This window comes from Mesoplodon mirus (assembly GCF_964341445.2).
Source record: "Mesoplodon mirus genome assembly, chromosome: 2".
Lineage (NCBI taxonomy): Eukaryota > Metazoa > Chordata > Mammalia > Artiodactyla > Ziphiidae > Mesoplodon > Mesoplodon mirus.
Window position 1 is genome coordinate 146,049,750 of NC_138977.1, and position 12,954 is coordinate 146,062,703.

At 38.7% G+C, this 12,954-nt stretch overlaps 1 protein-coding gene across 2 annotated transcripts in view; it reads left to right on the top strand.

Annotated features, from left to right (window-relative positions):
* Positions 1-12,954, top strand: part of PRSS12 (serine protease 12) — a 72,543-nt gene that overhangs the window by 51,105 nt on the left and 8,484 nt on the right. For both annotated transcript variants that reach the window (XM_082600411.1, XM_082600410.1), the window contains exons 9-11: positions 1,842-2,047; positions 5,843-5,921; positions 6,662-6,784. In XM_082600411.1, the coding sequence (XP_082456537.1) occupies positions 1,842-2,047; positions 5,843-5,921; positions 6,662-6,784 (408 nt within the window). The remainder of the gene's footprint in view (positions 1-1,841; positions 2,048-5,842; positions 5,922-6,661; positions 6,785-12,954) is intronic.

Here is a 12,954-nt window from a genome sequence, read left to right on the forward strand (position 1 = left end):
AGGTGTGAGTCGTGTCTCACTGTGGTTTTGATTTGCATTTCCCTGATAATCAGTGACACTGAGCATCTTTTCATGTGCTTGTTGGATATGAGCATATCTTCTTTGAAGAAATGTCGATTCAGATTCAAAAAAGAGTAACTTTAGAGTTACCTGTTTGATCTTCCATGACTGTAAGCATTTCTAATGGGTTAAATCTTATTTTTATTTGCAATTTATGTCAGAGTAGCAGTTACCAATACAGAAGAAATGACGGGGTATATTTTTGAAATGAGTGTACTGCCAACTACAAGCATGTGAGGCCAGGTCTCATTGCTGAAAGAGGATTATTCAAGCAAATTCCTCAGATAATTCATATCAGTAAACTACTTTGCCTGAGTTCCTTGCATAACTATAAGGAAAGTATAATAACCTTATCTTAACTAAGTAGAATATTTTAGTGTTAGAAATCTGGTCCAAATTGTCATTTTTAATAAGACAGTTTCTTTTGATTTAAAACCTGTCTTTTGCCTGTTTTTCTATTAGGTTGTTGATTTTTTATTCTAAATGAAATCTGAGAGTTATTTGTATATTGTATGCTACGTCCCTCTATCAGAGAATGCATCCACCAACATATATATATATATATATATATATATATATATGTATTGCAAATATATTTGTCAACTTTAAAACTTATCTTTTCACTTTCCTGTGGGTGGTTTTTAGTAAAGTGGCATTCTTAATTTAATTTTTGTTGAATTTATCAATCTTTTAATTTAAGGTATACATCTGTGTCTTGTTTAATAAGTCTTTCCCTAACTTGAGGTTATAAGGATAATTTTCCTATAATTCAAACTTTAAAACTTTTCCGTTCTTATGTCACTAATTTAGCAGGAACTGAGTTTTGAATATGGTGTTAGTTTGAAATATTTCACCAAAAAGATTTTGTATTTGGATATTTAAAAAGAAGTAATATATTATTAAAAAAAACAGAAACCAAAGAAAAGTGATATACCAAAATAAGTCTGCCTTCTATTCATGATTCCTGGTGTTCTCTTTCTCAGTTAAAAATTGTGCTTTTGTACTTCTAAAGTAGGCTTTAAAAATTCTTAGCTCCCTAGGTAATTATTTAATTCTCGTAATTTTCTTGGAAATACTGTACCAAGTTCTTTTTTATTAATTTTTATTTAGTTTTGGCTGCGTGCAGGCTTTCTCTAGTTGTGGTGAGCGGGAGCTACTCTTTGTTGCGGTGCGCAGGCTTCTCATTGCGGTGGCTTCTCTTGTGGAGCATAGGCTGTAGGTGCACAGGCTTCAGTAGTTGTGGCGCAGGCTTCAGTAGTTGTGGCACGCAGGCTCAGGAGTTGTGGCTTGCAGGCTCTAGAGCACAGGCTCAGTAACTGTGGCACACAGGCTTAGTTGCTCCGCGGCATGTGGGATCTTCCCAGACCAGGGCTCAAACCCATGTCGCCTGCATTGGCAGGCAGATTCTTAAGCACTGCACCACCAGGGAAGTCTTACTATACCAATTTTAAGAGAGTATTATGCTCTGGAAGGGAGTAGAAAATTTTGAGGTGATTTTTTTTCCTGATTAAGCTAGAGTTTAAGACTACCATAAATTTTTGACATGCCATTAAATGTGACTTTCTTAGTAGGAGCTAAGATGTAATCAAGAAGTTCGGAGATATGAAAATAAAGAATGTATAGTTATTACCTCTCAAGCTTTTTTTTTTTTTTTGACAGTCATGAAATAAGTGTTTTAATGTATGAGTTAAGAAATATAATTGAATGAGGGTATATGTTGTGATTTATTCAATTGTATGTTTGACTGATTCTCCACATCCTCAAGAATGCTCTGTTTCCAGGGGTCCTGCCAGAGCAAGAACCATGGCTTATTTTGGGGAAGGAAAAGGACCCATCCACGTGGATAATGTGAAGTGCACAGGAAATGAGAGGTCCCTGGCTGACTGTATCAAACAAGATATCGGAAGACACAACTGCCGCCACGGTGAAGATGCAGGAGTTATTTGTGATTATTTTGGCAAGAAAGCATCAGGTAACAGTAATAAAGGTAAGTCACCTTCTGGGGCCTATACAAGTCAAAGAATACAAAGCCACACTTCATTATTCTAAGCAGTACTTTGATAATGAAACTCCCCTCCATAAGAATACACTCAATCCCTTGTTCCTTCTGCTAGTATTTAGAGGCAGTGGTTCTTGACAAACTTTACTGGATGGGACTCACAAGGGAGAGCAGGGTTCAGGGGCAGGAGTGGATTTACAGGATTTTGTAATCTCTGAGATTGTCCCCTTTTGACATTCTTAGCCATTTCTAACCGTTCCTTCTCTGGATGTAATAAAACTATCAAACTTGCTGGTGTTCTTGAAGATTCAGAATTTATATTTGCTTCATAAAAAGAAGAAATGAAAATTTAAAGATGAATCAGAGAAGGGCACTTCTTCCTCTCTTATTAATATCTTAAACAGCAAGGGTAATTTTTAAAATTAATTGTAAAAAGAAAATTATCTTTTGTAGATTCTACTCTCTGAAATTTAAAAATGTAACTGGGGACTTCCCTCGTGGTGCTGTGGATGGGACTCCGTGCTCCCAATGTGGGGGCCGGGGTTCGATCCCTGGTCAGTGAACTAGATCCCACATACATGCTACAACTAAGGAGCCCGTGAGCTACAGCTGAGGAGCCTGCCTGCTGCAATTAGGGAGCCCATGAGCTGCAACTAAGGAGACCGCCTGCCGCAGCTAAGACACAGTGCAACCAAATAAATAAATAAATAAAATTTAAATAAAAATAAAAATGTAAGGAAAATACAAGTAATCTTCTAGTATAATACAGTAATGGATGTGTCATACATATATAAATAGAAGAGTTCCTAAAAGCTCTGAGTTTAATTTTTATGAAACAAATACAGCTTTAAATGAATAAGGGGGAAAACTAGCTCTTTTGGAGAAAACTATGGTTATGTTTTATGAAAAGAACAGTCATTTATTTATGTGGATTAAGAATCCATGGTTTTGGGCTTCCCTGGTGGCGCAGTGGTTGAGAGTCCGCCTGCCGAGGCAGGGGACACGGGTTCGTGCCCCGGTCCGGGAAGATCCCACATGCCACGGAGCGGCTAGGCCCGTGATCCATGGCCACTGAGCCTGCGCGTCCGGAGCCTGTGCTCTGCAACGCGAGAGACCACAACAGTGAGAGGCCCGCGCACCACAAAAAAAAAAAAAAAAAAAAAGAATCCATGGTTTTGATACTTAAGATTTTCTTAAAATCAAGTGCATCTAGGGCTTCCCTGGTGGCGCAGTGGTTGAGAATCTGCCTGCCAATGCAGGGCACATGGGTTCGAGCCCTGGTCTGGGAAAATCCCACATGCCGCGGAGTAACTGGGCCCGTGAGCCACAATTACTGAGCCTGCGCCCCTGGAGCCTGTGCTCCGCAACAAGAGAGGCCGCGATAGTGAGAGGCCCGTGCACCAGGATGAAGGGTGGCCCCCGCTTGCCACAACTAGAGAAAGCCCTCGCACAGAAACGAAGACCCAACACAGCCATAAATAAATAAATAAATAAATAATCAGGTGCATCTATATCTGAGCATTCTCTTTTTCTAACATCTTTTAATAACCATTAAAGACAATGCAATAAATAAATTGGACGTTGTTAATATGATTCTTCACTATCTGAGGGTCTTTTGAGTGTGGAGAAGAATACTTATAACCCTTTGTGCTTTGTTTCATATATATATATTATATATATATACACACATATATATTACATGAAATAAATATGATTTGGTAAGCCAATTTTTCCTAAGTATTGACTATAATTTAATGTATTAAATTCCCTCCAATAATTTAAACCACAGTTACAAAGTGAACATAATTAATTCTTTGGATTGTGGAAAATTTCTTAAGCAGCAGAAAAGCATAAAAATTCAGTAATTGTAAAATGTTCTACCATATTTCTATGTAAACCTATTTTAAAATATGAAATACCATATTTATTTCTTCATTATTAATACATTTGTTTTAATGCCTTCCAAAGGTGTAGCACTGCTTATTTTGATACCCTTCCATGGTCTTAATGCTACCATATCTGAAATAAAAAAATTTCATCTTAGACTAGCTGGATTACTGAATCTGGTTTATTATTAACCTGTTGACTTTGTGTGGAGGCTCAAGACCTAATAACTTCTATAAGGTGATTCAAACCCAAGCCATTGGTTATTGGTCATCTGATGGGATCCTTTTATAAATGAATTTCATTTTACTTTATAATTTTTTTTATAATAGTGGGGTTTATGGCTTTAAATAGATTTCACTTTCTTGCAATCTGCTTCCTTACTCCAGAATGATGTAAACTTCCAGTTTTGCTTGCTTTGTATTACATCATTCCTTGTCATGGCATTATATACATTGACCTGACTTGGAACATTACTGGAAACTTCTGTTTTTCTGGTATCTTATAATTTGCAGTGTCATGTAGAGGACTCATATCCTAAGAGACGAGGATTAAGGTTTGACAGCATGTCTCTGAGATCCTTTGACAAATTAATGATCTTGGTACACATTGTTGAACCTCTCTCTTCATGAACCTCTCTCTCCGTGCTGATTCCATATTGGGCTCCCTTCTACCTGGTTATTATGGGAGAACATTAGTGCAGACTAGACTTTCATGGTCTTGGCACAATTCCTACCCTTCTCTTCTTACACAGGTAGAAAAACAGTATATATCTATACTTTATACACGTGTACTTAACCAAAGAAACAGTGTATCCCCATACAGATTCTCCTACTTTCTAAAATTATTTTTAAAGCTAGTCATAGTTTATTTACTCTTCTTTTATACACCACCTTTTCATATATTTTTAGTTTAACTCTTCTTTTTTTATGCTCTTGACAGAAATCTGTTATCTTGAGAAGTTTGACTATATATATCCTTAAATACAATTTGCCACTTAAATTGGCTTAGTAAATCCTTTCCATATATTAACATGCTATATGAGTAAATGTAAATTTATGTCAGAATTTCATCCTGGGAATGTGCTTTGCTCCTATGAATTACATTTGTGTATGTGGCTTGGAAGAGTGTTGTCTGTGAAAATCAAATAATTCAGAGCATTGTTGCCATTTGTAGTTCTCGTTTAATATTTCTGAACTCCCGAACAATCTCTATAATCAGCAGAGGAGGAGATGTGGGTACCACAAGGATGATGTACTAGACAGGGCCAAATCATTCAGCAGCCTGTGAAACCTCTTCAGAACTGATTGTAGGAAACCTCATAAAGTTCCTTGTCTACTTGTGAATTATTGTTGCCTTGGTTAAATGAGAAAACAACTTTTAATTTTTATTATAAGATAGGACTTCCCTGGTGGCACAGTGGTTAAGAATCTGCCTGCCAATGCAGGGGACACAAATTCGATCCCTGGTCTGGGAAGATCCCACATGCTGCAGAGCAACAAAGCCCATGTGCCACAACTACTGAGCCCATGAGCCACAACTACTGAAGCCCGTGTGCCTAGAGCCCATGCTCTGCAGGAAGAGAAGCCAACGCAATGAGAAGCCTGCACACTGCAACGATAGCTCTTGCTCGCCGCAACTACAGAAAGCCCATGTGCAGCAGTGAAGACCCAATGCAGCCAAAAATAAATAATATATATAAATAAAATAAATAAATTTTAAAAAAAGTTTAATTTTTATTATAAGAAAAATAGCCTATAATTTGAAGAGAAAAAGCACTTTAAAATAGAGGAAACATCAGGGGAATGTGTCACTAAGCATCAGGGGAATGTGTCACTTGTGTCTTTATCCCACTATCAGCAATATGATAGTTTAATTAAAAACCTCTTTCTGCTTCAGAGTCTCTCTTATCTGTTTGTGGTTTGAGATTACTGCACCGTCGGCAGAAGCGGATCATTGGTGGGAAAAATTCTTTAAGGTAAAAGGTTCTTCAAATACAGATTACACTGATAATTTCACTGTCCTTTGACCTATATTTACTTTATATAGACCATGTTCTTCAAATCACTGTCCCCTGATTTATGAGATAGATGGCTTGCTGAAAAGTTATGTGGCAGAAACAAACTAATTTAACAGGAAATCTGAAAAAAATGTATAACTACAAATTCATTTAATTTAGAATATATTTGTTTTGGACTTGACTCACTTTAATATAATTTTTTTATTTGTTGAATTTACTAGTGGAAAACCAGTGCTTTGCTTATTAAATACTTCTTCCGGGGAATTCCCTGGCGGTCCAGTGGTTAGGACTCGGCGCTTTCTCTGCCGTGGCCTGGGTTCAATCCCTGGTCGGAGAACTAAGATCCCACAAGCCAAAACAAAAAACAACTTCTTCAGGCTGCTTAGGTGAGGGAGAAAATATGCTTCAAATCATGAAATATAAAGAAGACACAGACTGTTTCCAAGAACATCAGAATTTGGTGGGATGCATACACATCCTATAGGCAAGTCTTCAGGGTGGTCTGCTCAAAGTTGTAGGAATATTCATTCTCAAAGTAGGAAGGGAGTCTACATCCTAGAGTCCCCTTTTTCCTCCCACCTCCCCTTTTTACTTCTTTCCTCCCACCTCCCAGCCTTCTAAGTCCTTGTTTTGCTGGATGACTGTCCTTGCTTTTCAGCCTTTTATGGATATTGATGAGTGGCTTACTTTCTTCTTAGGGGTGGTTGGCCTTGGCAAGTGTCCCTCCGGCTCAAGTCATCCCATGGAGATGGCAGACTCCTTTGTGGGGCCACACTCCTGAGTAGCTGCTGGGTCCTTACAGCAGCACACTGCTTCAAGAGGTATGTGTTCACCTTTCCAAACAACTCGGTTTGGCTCTTATTGGCCAGCTCTTCCAATCCCTTCCTGCTCTACAGCGTGCAAGAAACTTGGGGTTTCAGAGCCAGGGTATAGGCCTTCCTTGTCTCTACCAGCGGCACTGTGGAAGTGAGGGGGTAACATCAGTAGCAAACAGAGCTCTCAGGAAGCTACTTGCTACCTGGTGTTAAAGCAAACTCTAGAGTTAAGGAGAAGACAAGATCGGTTTTTGAAGGGGAGGCAGCTGTGTTAGTGCTTCCCCCAAGAACATATCTGAGGATGAAATTATATCCCATATTGCTAGAAGAGACCTCAGATTATTTGATTATGAATGGTAAGGAATAGGGAGTCCAAGTTTAGTGTTTTGATTTGGTGTTTTGATTTTAATTTTAGAACCTTTCGGTCTTCTTGGTGCTCTGTGTCTTTTAGATTTCTCTATTTGTACCTGTCAGGTTGCATCCTATAATTTCCGTTTGTCCCAGGAATTTTATCAGCCCAATCTGAAGTTTTCCCAGTTCAGAGGGGAAGCCATGCAGAGAGATTCAGTGTGCCAGAGTCACACTGCTTATGGTGACAGCACCTGCACTAGAACCTAGTGGTCCTTTCTCCTTGTTCTGTGCTCTTTTGTGGGCCCTGGCTAATGGCCATTTCCTCAGCATAAATTTTAGTATTTAAAAATGTATACCATTGCTTGCAAATATTGATAGTTATTGAATCAAGGTGATGAGTACAAGGGGTTTCACTATTCTGTGTACTTAAAAATACTCATAAAATGTTTTAAGTAAAACATGTACCATAGTGTTGAAAAATTGTTACAACCAAAAATTTGTTTTGTATTTTTTCATATGTGAAAATATATGGCCTCATTGTGTATTTACAATCCATCCATGTAGATTTTAACTGCCATATGAGTGTTAACTTCTATTGTAAGATGAAACCAACCTCAGTTTACTTATTCTCCTACTGGTGGAAGGTTAGGTGCTTTCCATTCTTTCATTATTAACACAATGTTGCATTAGATATCCATTATGTGTCTCATTGGTACAGACATGTGGGAGCATTGTGCTGGGTCCTGGAGTATGGGTGCCATTCAATTTTACTAAACACTACCAACTTATGTTCTAAAGCAACTGTATCAGTTTATATCAGAGCAATGTGTAAGTTCCTGTTTCCTCACATCCCTACCCCAACTTGATACCATCAACATTTTCAATTTTTGCCAGTCTTAGAGTTTTTGGATTTCTTTTTAATTCTGTTTTCCTGATTAGTGTCTTCCTCTTTCATGAATTATTTGTTCACATCCTTTGCTTATTTTTCTATTCGATTGTCTTTTGTAATTGATTTAAACATTTTTTTGGATATATTCTTTGTACAGAATCTTTGTTATTATGTGTTACAAATAACTTTTCTCAATCTGGGGCATGTCCTTTCACTAGTTTAAGGTCTTTTTCTTATGAAGATGTTTTAATTTTAATATATTTAAATGTGTCAATTTTTAAAGTCTTATAAAAGCTTTGTATATCTTATTTTAAAAATTCTTCTTTAGCCCCATATGAAGATAGTAGTTTTTTACAAAAAAAATGTACAATTTTGTTTTTCCTATTTAGATTTTTAATCTGTTTACAGTTTTTTTTTGTGTGTGTGTGTGTATGGTATACGGTATAAGGAAGGGACCTAATTTTATATTTTTCTTTATGGATAGTTAGTTTTCCCAGTACTTTTTAAAACTAAACATTCCATTCTTTACCAGCTGATTTATGTCAACTGTGTTGTTTGCCAAGTTCTCATATATCTTTGTTTCTAGAATCTCTATTCACTTCCTCTTATCTATTTTGATAAATATTATGGAGTAATGTTCCATGTTCAAGGTGCTGCAGAAGACACAAATCTGTATTTTACATAGCCTTTGTCATTTCTGCGGTAATAATTGAGTTTGAGAGTTCACCTATATACCAGTGGGTTTAATATAGTCCTGTGTTACATGAATGGCACAGACAATAAAGATTCATTTATTAACTTAACAAAAAGTTATTGAGCCTGTAATGTTCCCAGGAATGTGCCATGCGCTAGAAATATCTTGGAGAATAAGACGGATAGGACCCTTGGTACCATAAGGTTTTTTTGTTTGTTTGTTTTGTTTTTGTTTTTTGCGGTATGTGGGCCTCTCACTGTTGTGGCCTCTCCCGCCGCGGAGCACAGGCTCCGTATGCGCAGGCTCAGCGGCCATGGCTTACGGGCGCAGCCGCTCCGCGGCATGTGGGATCTTCGCGGACCGGGGCACGAACCCGTGTCCCCTGCATCGGCAGGCGGACTCTCAACCACTGCGATACCAGGGAAGCCCATCATTTTTCATATTTTTCCTAGTGTTAATACAGACTTTGGAATGCAGTATCCTATTGGCAGTTTGAAGCAGAAACTTGGATAAATTAAGTTTTTCTGCAGTTGCCCTATGAATTTTACACAATATAAATTGCTTGCTTTTGCTATTTTCTACTTTTTTTTTGCCACGCTATGTGGCTTGCAGGATCTTAGTTCCCCGACCAGGGATCGAACCCCTGACCCCTGCAGTGGAAGCATGCAGTCCTAACCATTGGACTGTCAGTGAACTCCCACTATTTTCTACTTTAAATCATTACTACAAGTACTGTAAAATGACCCTCTCTCTATGGTGGTATGGCAATATAATTGAGAGAAAAATTCCTGAATGTTAAACTAATTTCTTTTAATTGCTTTTTCTGATAACAAACACCACTTTGGAGGAAAGAATGTACCCAAAACAAGGATTCTTTCATTTCTGTAATTCTTCTGCAAATTTGATTTGATCAAGAATATAGCTTTACCTGATTTTATCTATTTGACTTTTTTGCCTAGAATCACCAAAGAAGCTGGAAATTGTCAGAGATTGCTGCTCTGAAAATCAGAAATATCTAAATTATTAGACATTATAATTAGAAAGATGAGCCAGAGTAATGGGACTTTTTTTTTTTTAAGTTTTACCTTTTTTAAAAAAAATTTGTTTATTTATTTATAGCTATGTTGGGTCTGTGTTTCTGTGCGAGGGCTTTCTCTAGTTGTGGCAAGCAGGGGCCACTCTTCATTGCGGTGTGCGGGCCTCTCACTATTGTGGCCTCTCTTGTTGCGGAGCACAGGCTCCAGACGCACAGGCTCAGTAGTTGTGGCTCACGGGCCTAGTTGCTCCGCGGCATGTGGGATCTTCCCAGACCAGGGCTCGAACCCATGTCCCCTTCATTGGCAGGCAGATTCTCAACACTGTGCCACCAGGGAAGCCTGGGACTTCTTTTTAAGAACAAAATGTGTGCAGTACTTAACATATGTTCCACCATGACTTAGTATATGGTAGAGTTCTTAAGGACATGGTCTTTGGTGATATACACAATACCATCAACTATGCTAAAACCATTTCCTGAACACACACTATATGTATGTAAGGGAGAGTGCGAGGTTCTACAGGGAACGTCTCTTCTCCATAAGCAACTGGAACCATTTACACAAGCAATTTCAGTCAACTACTTTTTGAGTTTCATCCAGACAACAGAGAAAAAAAAGATTCTAGAAGTAGCAGATGTGTACCGGCTGATGTAAAATACTGTCTTTTTGAAGAGATGAATCTATAAGGAAAGAAAATGACCGTCATAAAGAAAATGACCATCACCTGAATTAACTCTTCTAATTCTAGAAAATTTTAATTGTAGTTTAATTCCAGAATCTCAGAGAAATTAGAATAGTGGATTTTACTAACTGCCCTGTCTCAGATCCTCTCTTGCTCAAACTTGTCCAGGAATTTCATCCAATTTTTATTTGAGGGGGAGTTGAAAGCATTTCAGCAAAGCAAACAACTGAATGGCTGTGTCAGCCAAAACCTGAAATGTTTGTTTTAGAAACGTTTTTGAATAAAGTGTATCAAAATAACAAAAAGCTCAACTAGAAAGACCTTAAAATGCATTGAAAAAGAATTCCTTGATATATTTTTCTTGAGAAGCCTAGAACCATAGAAAATGATTTCAAAGTGCAAAATCATACTGGTAACCTCAGCCAAAGTGTTATCCCTGAAGTATATAATTGCACTCACTAGGAGAGGTGACACTGGAAGACAAATATTTGGTTAGAAAAGTAATCCAGCCTTGTGTCAGATGCTCTTCAAATTCCAAGCATAAATCTATTCTAAGAATAACTGGAGTGAAAGGAGTGTGGGAATCACTGCTTGGATTTAGCTGGTCCATTTCTTAAATCAGGATGACTTTAAAAGTATAGATTCTAATAAGGAACTTCATCTTAACAAGAATGATGCATTTTTCCTTCTTGTCAGGTAAATATTTTATTTTTATTCTCAGGTTAATATCAACTCCTGCTTGGTGAGCATATTAATTTGGGAGTATACTCAAAAATACCCGCTGAAATCTACCTGATCTGAGAACACAGTATAAGTATGGAATGTGTACATGTTTGTGTTATGGCAGTCTGTTAGTCATCTCTTAGGATGCTCACTTCACCCAGTGAAATTCCAGGCATGAAGAGGCAGGCGTTATGCCCGTGCCTTTAAGTCTCTGGTTCAGTGGTTCTCCAGACTGACTGTGAATTTGGATTACCCATGGTCCTACATCAGCCCTATTAATTTAATGTTCTCAGAGTTTGTATGGCCTGGACATTTGTATTCTTTTTTTTTTTGAGGTATGCGGGCCTCTCACTGTTGCGGCCCCGCCCGCCGCGGAGCACAGGCTCTGGACGCATAGGCCCAGCGGCCACGGCCCATGGGCCCAGCCGCTCCGCAGCATGTGGGATCCTCCCGGACCAGGGCACGAACCCATGTCCCCTGCATAGGCAGGTGGACTCTCAACCACTGCGCCACCAGGGAAGCCCCTGGACATTTGTATTCTTAAAAGTGGTACAGGGCCTCCCTGGTGGCGCAGTGGTTGAGAGTCCGCCTGCCGATGCAGGGGATACGGGTTCGTGCCCCGGTCTGGGAGGATCCCATATGCCGCGGAGCGGCTGGGCCCGTGAGCCATGGCCGCTGGGCCTGCGCATCCGGAGCCTGTGCTCCGCAACGGGAGAGGCCACAACAGTGAGAGGCCCGCATACCGCAAAAAAAAAAAAAAAAAAAAAAGTGGTACAGGTGATTCTGATGAACAGCTAGTATTAATGAGAACATTAGCTCTTTGTGGAGACTTTTTTTAAAAAGTAACTTTTGTGAGGGTGTTGTTATAACATAGGAATTGGTGAGAGGAGGTCTCATTTCAGTAAGTACGGGATCAGACTGTATGTATGTGAACAGAACGTGTCTTCCAAAGGAAGTCATTTAACATATATTTATTAAGAGCTTTCTCTGTGCAAACCACTTTGCTTGGTGCTGAGGATACAAAAGTGAGCATGACATGGACTTTACACTTAAGGAGCCTTTAACTGGGGAGACCTGACATCTTAACAAGTGGTAGAAGCTGTTATAAACGCTCTGACAGTGCTATTGCGAGTGTTCAAAAGAAGGATTGGCTAGCTTTCAGGGAGGGCAGGAAGAGCTTACTAGGAGATCTTGAGACTTGAAAGATAAAATCAGTTTTTGCCATATTAGGATGAGGGGTGGAGGGAATGATATTGCAAATAGTCTGAATAAAGACAGGTTTGTCAGATACCTTTTCAAGTGGCCAGAATGACAGGGACACAGACACGAGGACGAGGGTGGTATCAGAGAGGTGGACAAGGGCCATTCTTGGATGGGTTTGTATATCATTTAAGGAATTTGAACTTTACTATGTAGACAGTGAAGGGTATCTATCTGGAAGGGTATCCAGAAGAGTAGTTATATTGTTAGATAGAAACATTGCTCTGGCTGCAATGTGAAGGATGGCTTGAAAAAGTTGAAACTTGAAGCAGCAAGGCCATTTAGCAGACTGCTGTAGTAATCCAGGCATGAAGTGACGCATTAAGGCAAGATTCCCCAAGACTTTAAAACTGGGATATTTAAAAAATAAATTTCCTTGCTGTAGAAATGTCCTGTTTCTTTGTTCACTGGCTGAAGACTCAATTTTTAGATAATGTAGGATGTATTCATATAGCCAGTTTAGATGCAAGGATTATTTTAGTTAAGTGTCACAGCTCTTTTTCAAAGAATGGAAAATATTGTTGCAATAAAACTTTTCTT